Source organism: Solea senegalensis, linkage group LG2, assembly GCF_019176455.1.
Source record: "Solea senegalensis isolate Sse05_10M linkage group LG2, IFAPA_SoseM_1, whole genome shotgun sequence".
Taxonomy (NCBI): domain Eukaryota; kingdom Metazoa; phylum Chordata; class Actinopteri; order Pleuronectiformes; family Soleidae; genus Solea; species Solea senegalensis.
In genome coordinates, this window is record NC_058022.1 from 15,105,342 (window position 1) to 15,126,363 (window position 21,022).

The 21,022-nt window shown below is 38.4% G+C and overlaps 3 protein-coding genes across 6 annotated transcripts; all 3 read right to left on the reverse strand.

Annotated features, from left to right (window-relative positions):
• Nucleotides 1-9,056: 9,056 nt before the first annotated feature.
• Nucleotides 9,057-11,363, reverse strand: LOC122765489 (claudin-10-like). Its single transcript, XM_044019758.1, has 5 exons — nt 10,677-11,363; nt 10,407-10,568; nt 10,264-10,345; nt 10,010-10,117; nt 9,057-9,920 (listed from the first exon to the last, which is right to left on the reverse strand). The coding sequence occupies exons 1-5, from the start codon at nt 10,906-10,908 to the stop codon at nt 9,686-9,688; spliced, it is 819 nt and encodes a 272-aa protein (XP_043875693.1). The 5' UTR covers nt 10,909-11,363; the 3' UTR covers nt 9,057-9,685.
• A 2,331-nt stretch (nt 11,364-13,694) lies between these two features.
• Nucleotides 13,695-16,638, reverse strand: LOC122765488 (claudin-10). Of its 2 annotated transcripts, XM_044019757.1 has the most exons (5): nt 16,057-16,638; nt 15,171-15,332; nt 14,984-15,071; nt 14,779-14,886; nt 13,697-14,698 (listed from the first exon to the last, which is right to left on the reverse strand). In XM_044019757.1, exons 1-5 carry the CDS (start codon nt 16,286-16,288, stop codon nt 14,506-14,508), a joined length of 783 nt encoding a protein of 260 aa, XP_043875692.1. In that variant the 5' UTR covers nt 16,289-16,638; the 3' UTR covers nt 13,697-14,505. The 2 variants fall into 2 exon arrangements, with proteins under 2 accessions (XP_043875690.1, XP_043875692.1); XM_044019755.1 differs by having other exon boundaries at nt 13,695-14,698; nt 14,984-15,332.
• Nucleotides 16,639-16,682: 44 nt separating this feature from the next.
• On the reverse strand, nt 16,683-20,622 carry LOC122765490 (claudin-10-like). Of its 3 annotated transcripts, XM_044019759.1 has the most exons (6): nt 20,581-20,622; nt 20,251-20,457; nt 17,851-18,012; nt 17,683-17,764; nt 17,484-17,588; nt 16,683-17,301 (listed from the first exon to the last, which is right to left on the reverse strand). In XM_044019759.1, exons 1-6 carry the CDS (start codon nt 20,591-20,593, stop codon nt 17,145-17,147), a joined length of 726 nt encoding a protein of 241 aa, XP_043875694.1. In that variant the 5' UTR covers nt 20,594-20,622; the 3' UTR covers nt 16,683-17,144. The 3 variants fall into 3 exon arrangements, with proteins under 3 accessions (XP_043875694.1, XP_043875695.1, XP_043875696.1); XM_044019760.1 differs by lacking the exon at nt 20,581-20,622 and having other exon boundaries at nt 20,251-20,538; XM_044019761.1 differs by lacking the exons at nt 20,251-20,457; nt 20,581-20,622 and adding an exon at nt 18,672-19,522.
• Nucleotides 20,623-21,022: the final 400 nt, after the last annotated feature.

Consider the following 21,022-nt stretch of genomic DNA (forward strand, 5'->3'; position numbering starts at 1 on the left):
GGGGTTACTTCACCCTCACGCAGGGCTCTCAAGTCTCACGCACTGAGTGTGGCAGTCAGGCTTTTCGGTCTTTTGTCACGCACTCCTGCCACACATTGTATTTCTGACGCTGAAAAAAAGATAATATAAAGTTATCTGGTGCGCCGCTATCGCTATGTGACCGGGAGGAAACTGTTCCCATGTACATGTGCTTGCCTGTTTACTCCTGAGCGGTGCTCACTTTAGTTGATACTCCATCTTGTGGCCAAAAGGATAAACCACACCTCTCTGTATGTGCTACCTTTCCTCACAGACACTGGAGCAAAGATACCATTTTGTGAGTTACAATACATAAAAACTGGACATAATAACCTCTAACCATTTGAAATGAAATAACTTAAAAAATATATAGGAAGGGGGTGGCTTATTTTGTAATCATTTCTTCTCCTTACACTAGTGTAGTCATATTTCCATCTGTTTTTGATGTTTCTTTTGTCTTTGAAATAACAATTTGAAGTGCAGTTGCAGTAAATACCGTTTCATTGTTGCATATAGTCCATTTTAGTCAGGAAACTACTTTTAGTTGTAATACATTTTTAGATTTTACAGTACTGTGCAGAAGTCTATTTATATACTGTGTATATATACGATACGTTACTGTTTAACTTAACTTTTACTGTTTCACTTAACTTCTTATTGTTTCACTTTTTTTTTTTTTAAACTTTGTATGCTCTTCTGATTCTGAAGTCTTAGGCCACCATTAGAGTTGTTTTAGCAATGCTATAACGACAATAGAGGATAATTATTTCTATTTCACTTTACTGGAACACATCCAGAAAATATTTAGCAATTTTTTTTTTTTTGTTTTTAAAACAAATGTATGTATATGTATATGTGTACATATATGTATATGTGTATATATATGTGTACATATATGTATATGTGTGTATATATATGTGTACATATATGTATATGTATGTATGTATATGTGTATATATGTATATATATATGTGTACATATATGTATATGTGTACATATATGTATATATATGTGTACATATATGTGCATATGTATATATATGTGTGTGTATGTATATGTGTGTGTATGTATATATGTGTATGTATGTATATATGTGTATGTATATTTATGTATATGTATATATATGTATATATGTATATGTATATATATATGTGTGTGTATATATATATATGTATATGTATATATATGTATATGTGTGTATATGTATATGTGTGTGTGTATGTATATTATAATAATAATAATACATTTTATTTGGAGGCGCCTCTCTGGGCACTCGAGGACACCGTACAATACATAAATAAAAACACTAAGCGAGGAAAAAAAAATTAAATAAATAAAATTAAATAAAAATATGTATATATAAAAGTAAAAATAAGAAACGACGATGTAGATAGTTAAGTGGGGTAGGCAGTTCGGAATATTGGAGTTTTTAGTCTTGTTTTGAAGAGTGTGAGAGTCATATATATATATATATATGTATACATATATATGTGTATATATGTATACATATATGTATATATATATATATATATATATATATATATATATATATATATGTATATGTATATATATATATATATATGTATATATGTATGTATATATGTATATATATATATATGTATATATGTGTATATATATATATATGTATACATATGTTATATATGTGTATATATATGTACATATGTATGTTGTATATGTATATGTATGTGTGTGTATATGTATATGGTGTGTATGTATGTATGTATATATATATGGTAAATATTTATTACATGGTACCCGTGTACATATATCACTATCGATATCGATGTAATACATTGTATGTGGATATGATTTTATTTATGTATATATGTTATATATATACTGTATGTGTATAGCATATATATAATATATATCATATATATCATATATATATATGTATATATATATGATATATATATATATATATATATATTTATTTTTATATATGTACTGTATGTTAGTATGTATGTATGTATGTATGTATATGTTTATTTAAAGCTTCTGGTTCCTTGAAAAAGTTGATTTTTTTTTTTTTGAAAGTGCTGGAAAAGTGCTTGAATTTTACTCTTAAAAAGCTGTACGAACCCTGTACCTGTCTTGTATAATTGTAAACTTTTAATGTAACTTTGCTTTTTTTTTTTAAAGGAACAACCTGCTTCCTGCTCACGGAGACCTGGTCGGACCCGCCATATACAAAAGCCTGAGGCTGTCAAAAAAAGGTGAGTGACACCTTTAGATATAATTTACTACATCATTGAAAATGTTATGGCTAATTTTCATAAGGTATTTAACTGATGGCAATATATCATATTAATTTAATCACACATGTATAATATAAGTTTTTTTGTGTTTTTTTACATTACATGTCTTTTAGCAGACGCTTTTATCCAAAGCGACTTACAATAAATGCATTTAAACATTTGGGTACAAATAAGAGCTAGAAGTTTTTGAAGAGTGTGGCTACTGACATTTCTGTACTTGAACTTAAAAGACGTTCCTTAAATCTTAATCAACTTTATTCTACATCACTTGTGATTATGTTATTTCTTTGTTTCATTATTAGAATAGAATTTGTGCTGGCAGTAATGTTTTCACTGAAAGTGAGTCTTTATATCTCAGGCTGGGTGAACCATGTCTGTACCTCATACAAACACATTGTAGAACACCTTACTTAGTTATTTTACACATGTAATGGTATGAACTTGAACATTGTCAAGGCTGGAGACTGGACTTAAACATGTTTTTGTTTGTTTGTTTTTTCCCCCCAGATTGATCTTCATGAAGATTGTCAAATAGTAGGTGTCATGGTTTAATTCTGGGTGGCCGCTGTGTCCCCCCTCTTTCTTGGCCGCTGTGCCTACATCTCTCTGCATTGTCCAACATGGCCACGTTCTTTCTATTCTCCTGCTTTCCATCTGTCAAATAGCTGAGGGATGTACATGGAGCATTTGCCACAGGTTGGTTTTGTATGTTCCTGTCCACTTTAATGGGTGGTCTGAAATCTGGTCCTCGTTGGTTGTATTTTTGTGGAACTGCTGAGCGAGTGATTTGAAAGAATGAAGTTACTGATGGAGTGTTTGAAGTTCTCTCTCTAAATGAATGGGTTGTGTGTGACTGAGATGCCTGGGTTGAATAGTTAAAATGGTCTGAGAATATGATTATGTTCAGCAGTTCACATTTAAAGTAGATATGGTGTCTTGAAGGGCTTAGATGCTTAATAAGTTATAATGCACTAACATTTTCTTTTTAGGTCTGTCTACAAAGGGTGAGTCCATATTTTTTTATTTCTTCTCTGGGGGCTACCCTCTTGGCCTCCATGTGTGCTAGGGTTTGCAGAGTAGGGGAATAAACAAAAAAGAACTTGTGTGTTGTGTTTTTTTTGTGAAGGTACTTAGGTGTTGGCAACTGACTTGCTAGTCTGGCTGCCCACAGCTAATTACAATCACACTGACAATTTACATGCAAAGATAAGAACACGCCTCTCTATGGAGGCGTTTTCTTGCCTTGCCTTAACCACTTTTTCTTTCCAACTGTTACGCAGGCCGCGGGCCATCGCTCTTCCGGCCGCCGTGTCAATCTGTCCTGGCCCTCGTGCCTTTCCTCAACTCTAAAAGGAAAAAAATCAACTTGAACTGTGTTCTTTAGCACTAAAATATAGTGATGTTGGAGGACCAGATCTTAAATGAGGTTTAAATGGATGTTGGTGCACAGTTAAAGCTAGATGGTAGGAATAAAATTAATCTTGTGCCTTGTACACTCTGTCACAAGGCTTAGACTTCTTGGCCGCTGTGCCTTTTTTTTCTTTTTTTCCTCTTTTCTGACGTGGCCATTAATCTACCGCTAGCTCTAGAACGTTAAAATAGATCCTGGTGATCTACAGTACCTGGCTTTGGATGGCAGCTGTGCCATTGCCTTTGTATGGCCATACGTCCCTTAATGCAAGTAGGCCATGATCGCTAACTGTGCCCGCGCCTTCGTAGCCTACTTGTGTTATTGTACGTGTGGCCTTGCGCGTATAGTCATTTTACATAGGCAAACATGGGTGCCTTCCGCGTCCATGCACAGTAAGTGAACTAACCTGTACTTTCCTTCTAGCATCAGTCAAGAGGAGCACCGACATCCCTGCATGTCCATCTTAATTAGATTGCGTTTTAGTTAAGTTTAGGTAAAATTTCAAATGTTAAGTGCAGTTTTTCTTTCTTGCCTGGCCGCTGTGCCATTAGTGTGTGTGTGTCTGCGAGTGTGAGTGTGTGTGTGAGTGTGACTGCTAGTGTGTGTGTGTGTGTGACTGCGAGTGTGCGCGACTGCAAGTGTGTGTGTATGACTGCGTGTGTGCGCGACTGCGAGAGAGACTGCGACTGTGCGCGACTGCGAGAGAGACTGCGACTGTGTGTGTGTGTGTGCGACTGACTTGGACTGACGTTAATCTGACCTTTCGACCACAACTAACACTCTAGTTGACTTTACTGCACCAGAAAGGTGAACAAAATTTATGTTAGAAGACTGACAAGATGTGCACCAATTAGACAACAAGCAAATTCAAATTCTTTCAAAAACAGGTACATTTTTTACCTTTCAGGTAAGTATTAAAGGCCTTTGCTACATGATCTTTGTTGGTAAATCGTGTCCACTCAATTTATAAAGTTAATTTGCATCTAAACATTTACAATGCCTGACACAGTGGCGTTACAGTAATGGAATTTTTTTGTTTTGCGTTATTGAGTGCAAAGGCCTTTATTTACACACTGACACATGCCAAGACTGCTGTCATGGCATGTGTCACTGTCTCTCGTCTGTCTGTACTGTGTCTGTCTCGTGTGTCTGGTCTCTGTCAGTCTGTCCTGTGTGTCTGGTATCCGTCTGTCTGTCCGGTGTGTTGGATTTAGTCACTTTCTTTGTCTCAACTTAAATGGATGATTTTAAAGTTGATTAGTCTTGAGGTGTCTGATTTCTGCAGGAGATTCTGGTACCTTATTTTGAAATGGCTTTAATTTAAAAATTAAATTTTGATCTTGAATCTCAGTTATCATAGTTGCAACTTGGACTGTTGACAAACGTGGAAGCTGATGAATCATGTAGTACGTTCATCAAAGTTTACTGTAGCTTGTCTGAAGTTCTTTCAAAGTGCTGTAAAAATGTAGTAATTGATTATGATGAGCTAGAACAGGTCTTCCTTTATTCTCAACTGGTAATTGCTTTGATAAGATAACTGGTTCCTGATTTTATTATGAAGCTAAACTTTTGATTTATATGCAAGTATAGTCACATGAGATTGTAGGTGTTATTCAGCCCATGGATAATGTTATGATATACTTTAAATCTGGCATTTGTTGGCACACTTTTGATATCATTTAAGTCTTAAACTTTATGCACTGCCATCAGCCTTTTGTAGTTGCTAACTGAAATCGAATTCAATATTAATGCTGACTTGTCTCACTCTGCCAAGTTTATTTCCCTCTAAAGAAGTTGAACCTTTTTGTGTTCATAGTCTTTTTGTGCGTCATGTTGGGAGGCCTCCCAGCAGGGGATTTTTATCTTCCTCTGCAAAACAATGCGTTACTCGCCTTAGGGATGCAGGGCTATCCTGCATAGTTTCTTAAAAATTAGATTGTAGGTTGCAGGATTAGAGCGTGTTTCTTTTCTTTAGGAGGACACAAACCTGACAGAGAGACAACTTGGATTATTTAAGTGAAAGTTGCACCAAATGTTCAAACTTTTTATGTTTCGATAAGACTTGAAATAAAACCTTTATTCTGTGGGCTGAATTCAGACAGAATTTGGCTTCATGTTAAAGACTGTTGTGCAAGTACTCTCTTGTAGCAGGAGTGAGCAGCTGCAGCTTTTTAATTTATTTTTCGTTATTTGGTTTGTTTCTTGGATTGGCTTGGTGCCTGGAGCTTTGTGGTTAACAGTGATCATGTAAACGTGTAAACACAAGTGGTCTTTTGCCTCTTATTTGTGAAGCTGGCAGCTGGTTGTAATGATAGGACTTTATGGCTTGCCCAAAGTGGGATTTTTGATAGAGCGTAGGGTTAACGCCTCACCATACGCTAGATTTTTCAACGAACAAGTGTCTGTAGTCCGTTATTACCCATGACTTTCTTTCAAATTTCACAATTTAGGCAGCTTGGAGAGTCATTAGGAAGATGCTTAATCCCAATCTCTTGGTTGGTTGCATGAGAAACTGCTATCTCTTAGATGTGTTGGCAAAGTTCCTCCTTATTTTTGTTCCTCCTGAAGTTTCTCTCCACTTTAACTCTTGTTGAGCTATGCATTAAATGATTCCTCCAACTTGTCTCCATGTCAAATTTTATCTCCCTGCAGCCTTCCACCACCCACTGCTGCTGTTGCATCTGCTAAAGGTAGCTGTATCCTGATTCACTGCGTCTTCATGTGTTGGGTAAGAAGTGTCATTAGACTACTAACAATGTAAACACCTTTTAAATGCTTGATCTAATTTACCCAAATGCTTTATCAGTTTAGGACAAAAAAAATCATTGAGTTTGACATTGTTGGGGTCAGTAACCTGACCTCTAAATGTTTGGGAAACCATGCAAAAAATCGCAAGCTCTCTGCATGACCCAACAGCATCGATGTTTGAGTGATTTAATTGCTCAATTTTTAAATCAGTCAAGATTTTATGAGCTGGGTCTTCTTCACGCAACAGAGAACAAGGTAAATTGAGTCGACTCGTAACATGGTAAGGCATTTCGTCCTTCCCCTTCTTCTCTGTGTGTGAGGAAATCTGGCCACGGATCCTGACTGAGTGGCATACCATGGCTGTGCAGTTTCCAAAGTCAGACAAGGATCCATCTGATTTTGTGACCCGGACTGTCGTGATATGCATTTATCTTCCTCTGAAACAAAGGATTGGAATGGACAGGTTTGTAGTGTAAATCACATCACTTGTAGATGAAGCATTTGTTTAAATTGGGGTCAAGCATTTTCAGGTGTCTGCTTTGTCAATACTCTGGTGCCACGTCTTGCTAAACACATGAGAAGCTCTGAATTGTGAAACTGCTGCCTCTTGCAGATGTTACAACAGCAATGGCTGTTGAATGGCTGCAGGGAGAGAAAATGAGATCTGAGGACAGGAAAGTGGAATTGATTTCATGCTTAGCAAAATGAGGGTTTCAGCAGAGGATCTTTTTGTGGCGAGGAATCAGAAGGAACGTTTGTCTGGGCAACTGGAAGATTTACAGTTTTTCATGCAGCCGACCAAGACGGTGCGGTTAGCATCATCCCAAATGGCTGGCAAAGATTGCTTGTAACTGTCAGTGTAGGACAGGAAAGGCAGGTATAGGTTAGGGAGGGCATCCATCGGTGAGCTCTGACTGGATGTGGGGACCTGTCACACTTGACCAGGTGAGCTACCTGAAGATTTGTCATTTGTTTACCTCCCTTTTTTTTTCCTTGTGACTTATCAAATTCTTCCTTGTTTTGAAGAGATGACGGCTGCAGCACATTCCTGATCAGAGGACTCCATGTTGGACACCACGACCTGGAGAAGTCCCGTCCTGGATGGCTGCGGTGATGACCTAGCCCAAGATGAACCGACCCCTCTACGACGAGGACTTCGCCCAAGATGAACCAACCTTTTCCACAGGATGTCTTCAGGTACGTTCTTTCAGATGGTGCTCAATATGTTTAATCCATATTTACTTAATACTAAAGTGTGCTGACTCTTATTTTCTTTTGTCAGATGTTGGATCTTGCCGAGCTGTACACATGCATCAATGGCTGCTACGTCACTCTGCCCAACAGGACGTGGTCACTGAGATTAAAAAAAAAAAAAATTTAAATGGACTTTAACGCCCCCTTGTCCCCACTGACCCACAACCACACATGACAAAACACTGTACATGTGATGCATCACCACACTAAAATACAGGCACTGCTACTTTCAGCCTGTTTCAGTCTGTAAAAGATCGCAAGCACTCTGCATGACCCAACAGCATCGATGTTTGAGTTATTTAATTGCTTAATTTTTAAATCAGTCAAGATTTTATGAGCTGGGTCTTCTTCACACAACAGAGAACAAGGTAAATTGAGTCGACTCGTAACATGGTAAGGCATTTCGTCCTTCCCCTTCTTCTCTGTGTGTGAGGAAATCTGGCCACAGATCCTGACTGATTGGCGTACCATGGCTGTGCAGTTTCCAAAATCAGACAAGGATCCATCTGATTTTGTGACTCGGCCTGTCGTGATATGCATTTATCTTCCTCCGAAACAAAGGATTGGAATGGACAGGTTTGTAGTGTAAATCACATCACTTGTAGATGGTGATGGTGTACAGACACTGCGACTTTCAGCCTGTAATGTTTGACATTGAAAACTTGTATTTATTGCCTTCTTTATATAAAGTAAAACTTTTGTTCTTAACTTTATGGTTGACTTGTATTTTTTCTTAAAGATGTGGAATTCTTTTAAAACAAATTGCACTGATCTGTTACTGTAGACTTGGCCTCTTTTGACACCGCACCAAGTGTTCGGTTGATCTTAACCAGAAAACTCAAACCCTATATGGATTTGTACAAGGTTTTAAAGGGAGTATAATAAATTGGACTCTAAAGCAGGGAATGCTACAGTGGATGGTGATGCTGCTACTTTCCCCTATCTCACAACGTCCTTACTTCTAGCCACTAACACTAAATATGGCTAATGCATAAAAATATGCCACTGAACATTAGACTACTTTGCTTTAAACACATGCAATGCTAATATTTCTGATTGTCTCAGCCTCAGCCTGGCTGTGATGAATCACAGCCGGATAATGCTCCACACATTAGTGCAGGAAAATGTTCAATAAAACCCCAAAGTGTAAGGTACAGATATACAAGATGTTTCCCAAAGTAAAGATCAGACTTGGAACAACCGATTGGTAGACAAAAAAGTCAGTGGCTTGTTGCAAGCTGCAAACACTGGTGACCCAAGAGGGGCGAGGAGACAATTCTTCCATTCTCAGCATCCAGTGCATCATGAATTCAACAGGAAAAAGAGATCACCAACAATGGTTTTGTGGAGAAGGGGGCTGATTTTTATTTTTTATTTAATTTTATTTTCCTAATCAATTCACCAGTCAATTATTTATTTCGATTTCCTTGGACCAGAAAATGTTAAAATGTTGATCATTGTTTCTCAGACATGGAAATGATGTTTTCAAATGTCTTGTTTTGTCCAAAAAATGAATTGGTTTTAATGATTTGTGTTGTGCAAAGAAATTGTGCAAAGAAAAACTAGTACTGCAAGCGGTTCTGAATGAGTTGGAGCTTGAGGGCTTGCGAGTCTCCGTGTGCCCTCCTTAGACTTTACTTCCTGTTTCGGGCTTCTACTTCTTGTGGGAGGTAATCTTTTACAGACATGTTCAGAACGGGTCTGGGGTCTCACTTATCAAGTTTTAGGTGATTACAACAATCCCTGTTAGAGCAGCGTCTAAAAACTGTATGTGTAATTCTGTGTGCCATCACCAGGGGGCACAGTTTTCAAAATTGAATATTTTCATACAAGCAGCTTCAGGGCCGAACTATCATCAATCCTAGCAAGACTTGTGCTTTCCTGTTACAAAGGCTACTTTTAAAGCTCACGAAAAGACTTAATGCCACCCACTGTTGTGAAAAACATAGCCAATGATCAAGTTCCAGGAGACAAGTCACACATATGCATTGCTAGCTGTTGTCTTGGTAATACTGGTGACCCCGGATCCGCTGCTATCCGTCGTCTTGGTGATGCTGGTCAGCCCAGAGACGCTGCTGCCTCTGCTGCCACTGGATGTTCTAGATTTTCGACTCTCACTCACCTCGGTGCGAGCCAGATACACGGGTTCCTTTTTTGTTGGGGCACCCATGTAGGCATCAGCGTACTGGTAGCCGGGGTAGCGCTTAGGGCTGAAATTTTTATAAAATAATTAGTTTTTCTGTATAGGCAGATGTATGGCTATGGTTGTGTAAAAAAAAAAGAAAAGAAGTATCTTTACCTTGAACGACATCCTTCCCTCCCTGCAAAGATACTGTAAATAAGGCCTCCAACAACAAGTAAGGTGGAGCCTCCCCAGCCAATAAAGACACCAACGCCTATTTCAAACCTGGCAATAAATAAAGGGATAGTTACGATCTTGTCCTATGTTTTAAAGTAAAGCAAACAGAATGATCATTTAAGGTGCACTTCTTCACTCATAGAAGGACACGTTAACAAAACTACTTTGTTATATTTATTATTTATTGTACTTACTTCTGGGCTCTGTAGTTAGGATCTTGAAATTCTGCTCTGATCTTGTTTCCATAGTAGGAGAAAGCAACCATAGAACACATCCCTGAAACAACACGAAGATGAATCATTTGCTTACTTTTGTAAAATGTTTTGTAATGTCTCACCTCCAATAAGGTAATTCATCCCCCCAGCGAAGGTTACTCTTGCATTAGCAATCTCAGTTCCCCCAATCTTAGTGCACTTCATTCCCACTAAGACCAGCACTGATCCAAAGAAGGACAAAATGATAGAGATGATGATGAGAGCTCGGCACATGTGAATGTCCCCTGTCCAAGAGCAACAAAGACATGTTCAGTACCTCTGCAAACTGCAGGTACACATGTTAAATTCATTTTACCACCATCATGTCTTGTGCTGAAATGTGTTTCACTTACAGTTCAGTGCAAGCATTGATGGAATCCCCTTACAGTCGGATACTCCTGTTGAATCAGAGATACAATCCTTCCACAAGTTGGAGAAGTAGTTTGAAGTGGTCAGGACTATGCTGTCCACTTCAGACCAAGTCCAAATCTCTGTTGGCATTGTGGAACAGACCAGGATCCATCCAGCTACACAGACCACAAAGCAACCAATCTCCATGTACATCACCACAGTCCTGTAACCCATCTTTGTCGCAAAGTTGAAGCCCTAGTCCGAGAAAGGACAAATCCCTGCCACGACACAAGCTCGGGACATGTGTGACAAGTGCTGTCAGTCTGAAAGACTCATGTTTGGGGCTTGGCCACAGACACTTGCACACAGAGGAGGGTAAAGGATGTTTTGTGTATATCATCACATGTTTTGCCTTCAACTGTCTTTGCTGTGCTTGTGAAGGGCACCCTGATTATGTGTTTGCGGTTATTCCCGTCTGCCAGCATGGGTTGTGTACAATTTACTACTTAGTTCAAAGTGGGCAATGGCACACATAAAACAAGACACATCACACTCATGAATGTGAACAGGTTGGTTTACAAATAATGATGTCATTTTGAGTAGAATACACTCACATGGTATTTTTGGTCATCTATGGAAAAAAAGCAGTTAATACTGTATATTCATTTAAGAAATGCGTGATTAAAGGCCCAGCATTATATGATGATAATAATAATGATGACTGTTTTTGATTCATTAAAAAAAGGTTAATGAATGAACTGTAAACATTTTTAGTGTAAACAGACATGTAAGAGGAATACTGAAGAAAAAGCAAACAAACTTAACGAGTACAAAGTTTAGTACAGAATTAATGGCTATGTCTGTGTGAGACCGTTTGAAACATTGTCCACTGGGTCACAGTTTGTGCAGATTACCTACAATTCAATTGTTATTTGTTTACCATTAAAAATACAAACAGCAAATGTCTTTTGAATGTATAAAGTTATTTCACGACAGCTAAATCAAATTAAATGAAAGAGTAGACATTACACGTTTTGGACTTTAGCTCTCTAAATATGAGACAAATCTTTTTTTTGTAAATGATGAGGTTTTCAAAGTATAACAATATGCAGAGCTGTTAAATGCAGACGTTGTATGGAATGTATTCATTTTTTAAAATCAATTTAGAAATTTATAAACTTGGGAGAAATAACCGCCAAGTTTCATGTACTGGTCTATGTCTGTCAAAGATTGTAGGTGATATCTTTTAAGATTTACCAGTGACATCAACTGTTTTATATTCACATTCCTCAAACATGTGTATTCTGGATCCTGGAAGGGCTGCTGTAGTCTGGATTACAGGTTTGCATGCCCTCTTGGGTATGAGGTGCTATCAATGTGAGGCTCCACCTTTGTTATTATGTTGTGCTTGACTGTGGCTGTGAAGCTACAGAACACACATCTGTCTTTACAAATCTGACAACTAACTACAGGTTGTTTAGAACATATGTTATTCTATATCATGGAAACATTCCATGTTCCCTCTGTGATGGAGAAACGGAACACGCTGCCTCCAACCTCCCCGGCAGCTCCCAGTTCATATCTAGAGACGAAAAGCAATGCTGCGGTGTTTCCTAATTGACATGTCAATATTTAAAATATTAAGAATCTACAGTTGCATCATGCTTACTTCATCTCAAGAAACAGTGGGTCAAAAAACTCTGATGTTATCTGATTAAGTTAGCATGCGGACAGTGAGCAGATAAGGTCAGCAGGTTAAAAAAAACACCCTGGACGGATTGCCAGTCCATCACAGGGCATAGACATATATAGACAAAGAAACCATCCCAAAATAAAAGAGAGCTAACACTGAGGCTCCAGTTAAATCACACCAGTGCCCACCCTGAGATGGTCAGTATGAACGCCACGATACCTTATTTTACATATATATTACATATTTAGCTCATTCTTCTGCAAACAGTTCTTCACATACCTGATGTATGTTGGACCTAAACTTAGTCAATGTTTCTCTGGCTGTAGTTATACTGTACATATTTTGGGCATCGCCGACCAAAACATGTGATGCAGTTATCATCATCACTCTTGTGTTTCTCTTCTATCTATAATATTGTAATGCTTTCTACCTCACTATGTACAGTGCCTTCAGATAATGTATTTATTCCATCCATCATGTGCCGCCTTTATCCTTCACATGAGGGTCGTGGGGGGGACTGCAGCCGACATAGGGCGATAGGCGGGGTCCCACCCTGGACAGTTCGTCAGTTCATCAGGGCCACATACATTGAAAAGCACCCACCCACTCTCACACCTACAGTCTGTGTCCAATGTGTCAAATTAACCAATTTACCATATCCACATGTTGCATGTTTTTGGACTGTGGGACGAAGCTGGAGAACACTCATGCACACACAGGGAGAACATGAACTCCATGCAGAAAGGCCCTTGTTGCACTTGGGTCACGAATCCAGGTCTTTTTGTGGCAAAGGCAAGAGTGCTAATCACTACACCAACCGTGTGGCCCATAAAGTCTCTATATATTTTATTACTTATTCTTTATTTAGCCAGGAAGGTCACATTGAGATGCACAATCTCTTCTTCTGGGGAGTCCTGGTCAAGGTAGTCGCACATATAGTACAAGTAGTCGTCACAGAATATAAAAGATAAAAGGAAGTTAAAAAAAAAAGAGAGACATGATAAAAGTCAAGTGCAGAAATATACAGGCTATACCAACAAGATCCTCAACCAGAAGCCCAGTCCATAAAACACCTATGAAAGTGTTTAAAGAAGAAGCAGAATGTTTTGCTGCTCATTCCATGTCCATGGTGCATAGAAGGAGACTTGGCTGTTGTGATTTGGCGCTATACAAATAAAATTGAATTGAATTGATCTGAATCATCATAGTCATTATCGTCATCAAGCCTGGAGCTGAGCACCAGTTGGAGAAAAGACAAATGTTGGCCACTTGCCATCAGTCTGTGGGACGGATGCTTGACCAAACACGTGCGAGGGCAAACATGGTTTGTGTATATCATTACATGTTTTGCCTGTGTTTTATGAAGGTCACTTCGAGGATCTGTTTGTTGTTGCTACCCAGGAGTCTGCCAGCATGGGCTCAGTTTTATGCACATTTACTGCAAGTCCGACTTCAGCTGTTGTGTTTCAGTTAAAGCCTGATCCTGTTTCACAAAAATTTAAATTAAACAAAACTCTTAACTAAACTGGATTGATTCACATTTCAAGCGCTGCACATTATTCTTTCTGACATTTCATCAATCTTTCACAGAGGTAGAGGGGATTTATGCATTTCAGTTAAAAGAAAATGTGTCATTATTTTGTCACTGTAAATGCAGACGTCATCAAATGTTTGCTTAAAAAGCAATTTGAGGAGACAAGATGATATTCATGAGGATCACAATCCTATAATGTAAAAATTGTCATAGGTTCTGTCACGAGGACTTCCTTAAAATGACACAGGACATTCATGAAAGTAAGCAGTTCCAATTTTAGGCACACAGTGTTTTTAAAGTGATTCAGTAACTCTGCTGTGGTGAAGTCCCCAATACCCAATTTCACTAAATAAAAACACAGTAAATTAATTACATTAATTTTAATTAGTAAACACAATTTTATTGAGTATGATATACAAAAACATGACAAGTAAATGAGAATGACCACAAAAATTAGACACATAAGAGAAGGTTGAGAGTATTTTCGTATTATCATCCTTTACATTTGGTGATTCATTTGGAATTCAAGCTCCAATGTCTTTCTGGGTTTGTCCTGTTGGTGTCAGAATCGGAAGCATATGAATTAAGGTTAGGTTTGGAGATATTAGACAAATGCATCTCTTTCTGACATTTTTGTTGGCGTTGTCTGAGAGAGCTTTGAAATCTTAGAGCTGTTGGAAGGTCCTGATCCTTGATATGATCCATACTGCCATGAGGGTCTGTAGTAGCCAGTGTACGTTCTTCCCCTGGAGCGAGGGACCATATATGTGCCTCCCCCATAGGCATACACCACTTTACTGTAAAAAGAAAACACAAACAATTTGATTATTCACTAGTTAGCTGCAGGAAATTGTCTGAAGATGGATTATTTGAATACCTTTCAGGACAGATTACGCGGAAGACGGTCACAGCATAAAAGATAGCCCCCAAAAAGATTAAAAAACATCCCACTAATCCAAGAAATATGGGAGGTCCCAGGTCATACCTGAAATTAGATATAATAAATAAATTCCAAGGCAGAATTTACATTCAGAAACTTAACCAGAGTTTGAATAGATTGTGGAAGAAAAAAAAAACAGTACCGTAAGACTCCTGGCCCTAAACTGGCAGAAAAGGTTGTTCTGGCGACCCTGTTGATGTATAAGCAATAGCCAGCAATATTTGACACACCTGTGAGCAGAGGTTTCGTTGATACCAAGAAATAATGAGGGTCAAACGTTTCTGTTGTCGCTCTGCGAAGATAAACGAGCATGTAGGACTTGTACTCACCACCAGCGACATGAAATACTGCTCCGCTAAAAAGCATTTTGTCTTTGGTTTTATCGCCTCCGCCGATAAAAGTGCACTCCATCCCAAGAAAGCTAAGTACCACAGCAAAGAATCCCAGAGTCAACCCACACATCAGCAGTCCTCGCACTCCTTGGACAAAAGCTGAGAGAAACACAAAGATATTAGGTAGGTGTAACTTTGAATGTTACAGTCTAATGAGCACAGCCTCTGTGAGAACTAACACTGCAGGTTCCATCCTTTATTTGATTTTGGGGAGGCACGACAGCCAAGACTACACAGTGAGTGGATCTTTTGTTGTGAATTTGGCCAAGGCTTTTAAATGAATGCACACCTTTCTCAAGGAAAGATTTCACTTCCTCAGATACTCGTGTTATTGTGACAAATCTTAAGTGGGTGAAAGAGCTTTTTCTGAGCAGTGGCCACTTTGGCCAACATGACTTTATGACAACAACTGCAGATACTAAAATGAATGATAATTGTAACACATATATAGAAGAATTATAATTTAAGTGACATAGTATAGATCATTTTGTAGATTTTCCAAGAGGAAATGACGTGGGCTTCTAACTGAAAGGTTGCTGGTTCAAACTCTGGGAAAGGCCAATGGCTGGGGTGCTACTGAGCAAGGCACTCAACCCCCCCATTGCTCCCCGGGTGTAGATAAATTCTGCCCTCTGCTCCTTGCACCCGGCTTGTATATGTTCACTATACTGGTGTGTAATAAGGCTGGGTTAAATGCAAACGTAAGATTAATATCACTAATCGTTGTGTGTGCAAAAAGCAGTGACATAACTACTGATAGTCTTTCCTTTAAACATTAGATGCACCTGTTTTTGGAGGTGTATACAACATATAGAGCACTTACGGGTGACACTCCAGAGCACTGGGAAGTCTCGACAGTTGGTGACAGCTGTAGAATCAGTGAAGCAATCCTTCCACAGGTTGGACCAGTACCAGGCCACCTTAATGATGAAGGAGCCTCCTTGTCCTCCTAATTGGGTAATCCTCCAGTAGTCCATGGCCATGGTACACAGCACAAATGTCCATCCCAGTGATGAAGTTAAGAAGCCAAGTATTTGCACCAGTTGTTTCCTCATGTCTGGAATATCACCCACTTACATCCACTGTCCTCACCGACGAGCAAGTGAAACTAGTTTGATTTAGAAGTGAGTATGACAGTGTGTATGGTATGTCGCAGTGTTGATAAGAGTTCCGTACCGTTGTGTCATATGTTTACTGTAAACACTGTGGAGTGTGTCTCCTAATTTCACACCACTTCCTTCTCTCTCTCTCTCTTGCCAGTGTTTACAACCCTTTTGCTTCATGGTATCTGGCAAGAATACTTATGGTAAAGGTCATTTTTATTCTTTGTTCTGATGATGCATATAAAGTCCAACAGTCTCCCACTCTTTGACTTAGTATCTGAGCAAAAACTATACAATGCTGCCCTCTGCAGACATGCAGAAGGAACACAACAGCAACTCAGATGCATTTATTTTAATCAATTTTATTTGTTTCTTCATTTTACACTAAGATAGGGAAGTGAGAATTGTCTACTTGCAGAAACAATGACAAGATACAGTTCCTTTTCTTTATCCTTCATCTTTGCTTATTGTGAAATTATAGCTAATAGATGTACAAGTAAAGATAGAAACCACATAGAAAATGTCTTACAAAAATATTACAGACTTTACTGTCATATACAGTTACATCAAAAGGGGTGTTTTTTTTTTAATAATAAGGTATTCAATTTAACAGGGAGAACTGTTAAAGACAGACGTTCAGAATACATTCAAAAACTTGAAAGAAATGTTAATTCTTTAAAAACAACAACAACAACAACGTATCCCTGCACTGTTGAATGTCAGCAAATGTAGTTGTTGCTAAGCAATAACTACCACTATACATTTTTAAGATTTACCAGTGACATCAACTGTTTTATATTCACATTCCTCAAACATATGCATTCTTATCAAAGTGCTGGGTCCTGGAGGAGCCGCTGTAGTCTGGAGGCGGCCTCTGGTTTATAGAGTTTGCGTGCCCTCTTGGGTATGAGGAGATATGTGAATGTGAGGCTGCACCTTTGTAGATATATTTCACTTGACTACGGCTATAAAGAGACAGAACACAGACTTGTCTTCACGAATATGACAACTAGAGTATACAGTGTGAGTCAACAAAATTTATGGAAGCAACAGGTTGTTTTTTCAAACAACATACATATATATGTACATATATATGTATATATATATACAATATAAATGCAAACATGGTGTGTTTTACTGTACATACCTTTTGGTGAAGGAATCTGTGATAGAGAAACAGAATATGCTGCCTCCAAGAATACAGAGGATAGAACCTGCCCATCCAATAAAGAGAGCAGCTCCGAGTTCATATCTGGAGACACAAGACAAATAGAATAGAAATGAACCCACTGAGTCACAATTTTAACATTTTAAATATTAAGGATATTACTGTGCATTATCCTTACTTCTGTGCAATATACATTGGGTCAAAAAATTCTGACGTTATCCGGTGTGCATAAAGGGAGCACGCTGACAGAGAGCAGAGGCCTGAGATGAAAAAGATAAGATTAATGTACATCAACAGAAACTGCTATTACACAAATGACTCCAAGGACCCGCTTCTGTATACTTACCACTAAGAATAAAATTTACCCCAGCAAAACAGGCGATCCTGGCTTTGGACTTGTCAGTTCCCCCAATTTTTGTGCATTTCATTCCAACCAGGGAAAATATAGATCCAAAAAAGCCCAGACAGACTGCAGCAATCATCAGTCCCCTGCAGGCCTGGATGTAACCTGCAAACATAAAACATAGGTTAACATATAGAGTATGTAGTCAAAAGTGCTCCCTCTAAAACGTGCATGCTACAGGGTCAATGAGTTACTGACCTTGTGACCAATTTACACATTAAGCAAGAAATAAAATTTGCCATGTGTCCATAATTGTTTTTAAGCACTAAGACTTAACAGGTGACTGCCTTGGTATGAAATGTCCCATTCAGATGTGATTATGAGGTAAATATTACCTCGGAAGTTAACCTGCCAAAACTAGTGAGCCGTGGTAGAAACTGCCTGAGGTTCCAAGAAAAAAATATTCTTTGCGGCATTCAGGCTCTGATAAGTAAGGCTGAACATTGACACATTTTGAAGTAAATTAGTTGTTTTCCTGGCAGACTTGCATTTGTCATTAAGATACAGGGTATATCCAGTCCCGGCTCGCAATGGCCTTCAATCTGAATTATCTAGTAAAGGGCAAAGTGCACATGTCTGAGGAAGAAAGGAAGAAAGAAACAGTGATGAATGAAACAGAAAAGTAAACAGCACTATAACAAGTGCTCATCGCCCAGGAAAAGCAACAGAAACTCAAATCAACATGGTTTAATTAAACCTTTAAATGAGCAGAGTCAAAGTCAAAGAAACACCAAAGTATCCAATTAAGATGAAAAAGAGCCAACCATCCAGTGCTAGCAATGAGGGAAAGTCTTTGCAGTTGGAGACTCCAGTTGAATCAGTGACACAGGTCTTCCACAGATTAGACCAGTAGGTAGCAGTGGTGATGACTGTTCCATCAAGAGACGAAACCTTCCAATAGTCCGTCGGCAAGGTGGAAGACACCAGCACCCACCCTGAAGTTGACAATATGAAGGCCACGATCTCCTGAAACATGCTGCTCTCACACAACTGGGGCCTGCGCTTAAGTTGGACCTAAAATCGATCAGTGGAAAACCTAGCTAGCAATGTTTGTTGAAAATGTGGCTCTGTTGAGCACAAGCAAGTTCAATGGAAAGGCTGGGATTTATAGTTAATGTGTTGTGGACTGTTCTATTCTGCAGGGAGGAGTTTGGCCCTAATCATCAACGAGAGGCCAATGGTGCACGTGTGTGTTCAGAGGTGGGCATTATGCCAATTAAAGCAGTAATTTGATATGTGACAGAAGCAATGCCATAAGAAAATGTTCAATTTATGGATTAAATACTTGTTTGTTAAACCAGGATGAAAATGAAAAACACAAAAAGTTGATTTTATGATGTGAATGAAAGCTCTTTACTGTAGTATGCCATTGTACCGCTGTCACCAACAGATGGCACTGATAATCTAAACCAATTTATGGCGTCCAGTTTGATTTGGTAAATATTCTCGATGAGCCTGGTAAATTTCTGGGTTGTTTACTGTAATGATTGTTACTTACTATTGTATATTATATAGCAACTCCAGCCAGGCATGACCAATAAAATGGTCTGGCAAAACCAGTAATAGCATCATAAACAATACATTAAATAAATACAGCTGAAAATAAATAAACTAAATAAGTACTGAAATAAATTACATTGGATTTAATGTAGTTTCCTAATTAAATTCAATGTCATTTATTATATATAATATATATATATACTTTTCTTTGTAACTTGCTGTAAACTTTGTTTGCTTGACCTCTGTGACTCAGAAACTCTCAGTATGACATTTCCAAACAAAGGGTACACATTCAGCGCCCTTTGACATTTGAGCAATAATTTAGAACCGAACATGAATATTATCAGATGTATGTTTACTACATTTTTCAGTTTATTTTATTTACCACATTTGACCATATTGTGTGGTCATTTATGTATATACAGTATATAAACTGACAGACATTAAGAATGCTTTGCCGCCCAGTAGGCTTCCGTCAAGACTTCAGAAATTGCTGCACACGATAAAACCATTTGAGAAGTGGTAAATTGTAATAAAATAATTAAAAGTGAACACTCAGTATATGAACAAAATATTTCACTCTTAAAATGTTGAGTATTAAAAGAACTGCACAGCATTATAATGTATCCTGAGACGTAACTAATAGATCATTTTAGAACCAAGGTGATACATTTGCTTTTAATGGTGAATATTTGCATTCATGTTCATTACACTGTACACAGGATATCTTACATACCCTTTTTCAACCTATGTTAACAACTAATAATATTTAACCATGAGAGTTATTAAGACTAATGGTGAGAAGATACTGATGCAGCAGCAGCTGACATCTTCCGAACTTACCTTCCAGATTAAGGATAGTGTGATGTGGTCTGCAGTGCAGAGCTCCGATAGCATTCCCAGCACAGTTATTCCACAGACCCTGTAGCACCCAGGTCGCTGTGATGACTGAGGATGCCCGGCTGGTGGCCTTCCATTCATTGGACGCTGTGGCACCAATAGTAGCACCCAGCCCAGCAAGGCCGCTGACAAAAGCCAAAATCTGTAAACCTGACATTTGTTGGGTAAGGATATTTATTCAGTCTTTGGCAGATTCAAGAATCACCCCAGGCAGGCAAATTACACTGTGGACATGTGTTTTCACTGAGATGATTTACAGACAAGATATCTTACCTTCATCTCTCATGGTGGGGGAGAGACACAGGGGTCTGGAAGTGAAATAGTGAAGGAAGCATGAGCTGGCAGTTAGTCATTACATTTTGGCAAGCGCTATTCCGAATAGTTCCCCCGTGTGTCCATGTTTTTAGTCTAAAAACATGAGACCAGGTATTATATTAACATAAACAATAATAAAAGAGTAATCAGTAATCCTAAAAACAAGAGGCAACGTGACAAAGTCCAGTTACTCCTTCATCTATTTCTGCATGCAACATCTGGGAAAAATAACTAATGATTGTCAGATCATATGTGAAAATGTGTGTTATTTTTTCGGTTCATACCCATGAGAGTGTGAAGAGTTTCTGACTAAAATGTGCGGTGGTGCAGTATCAGCTCACATCCTATTTACATTTAAACCTGTCGAAACATTAAAATCTTGCAGGTGAACAATAAAGGG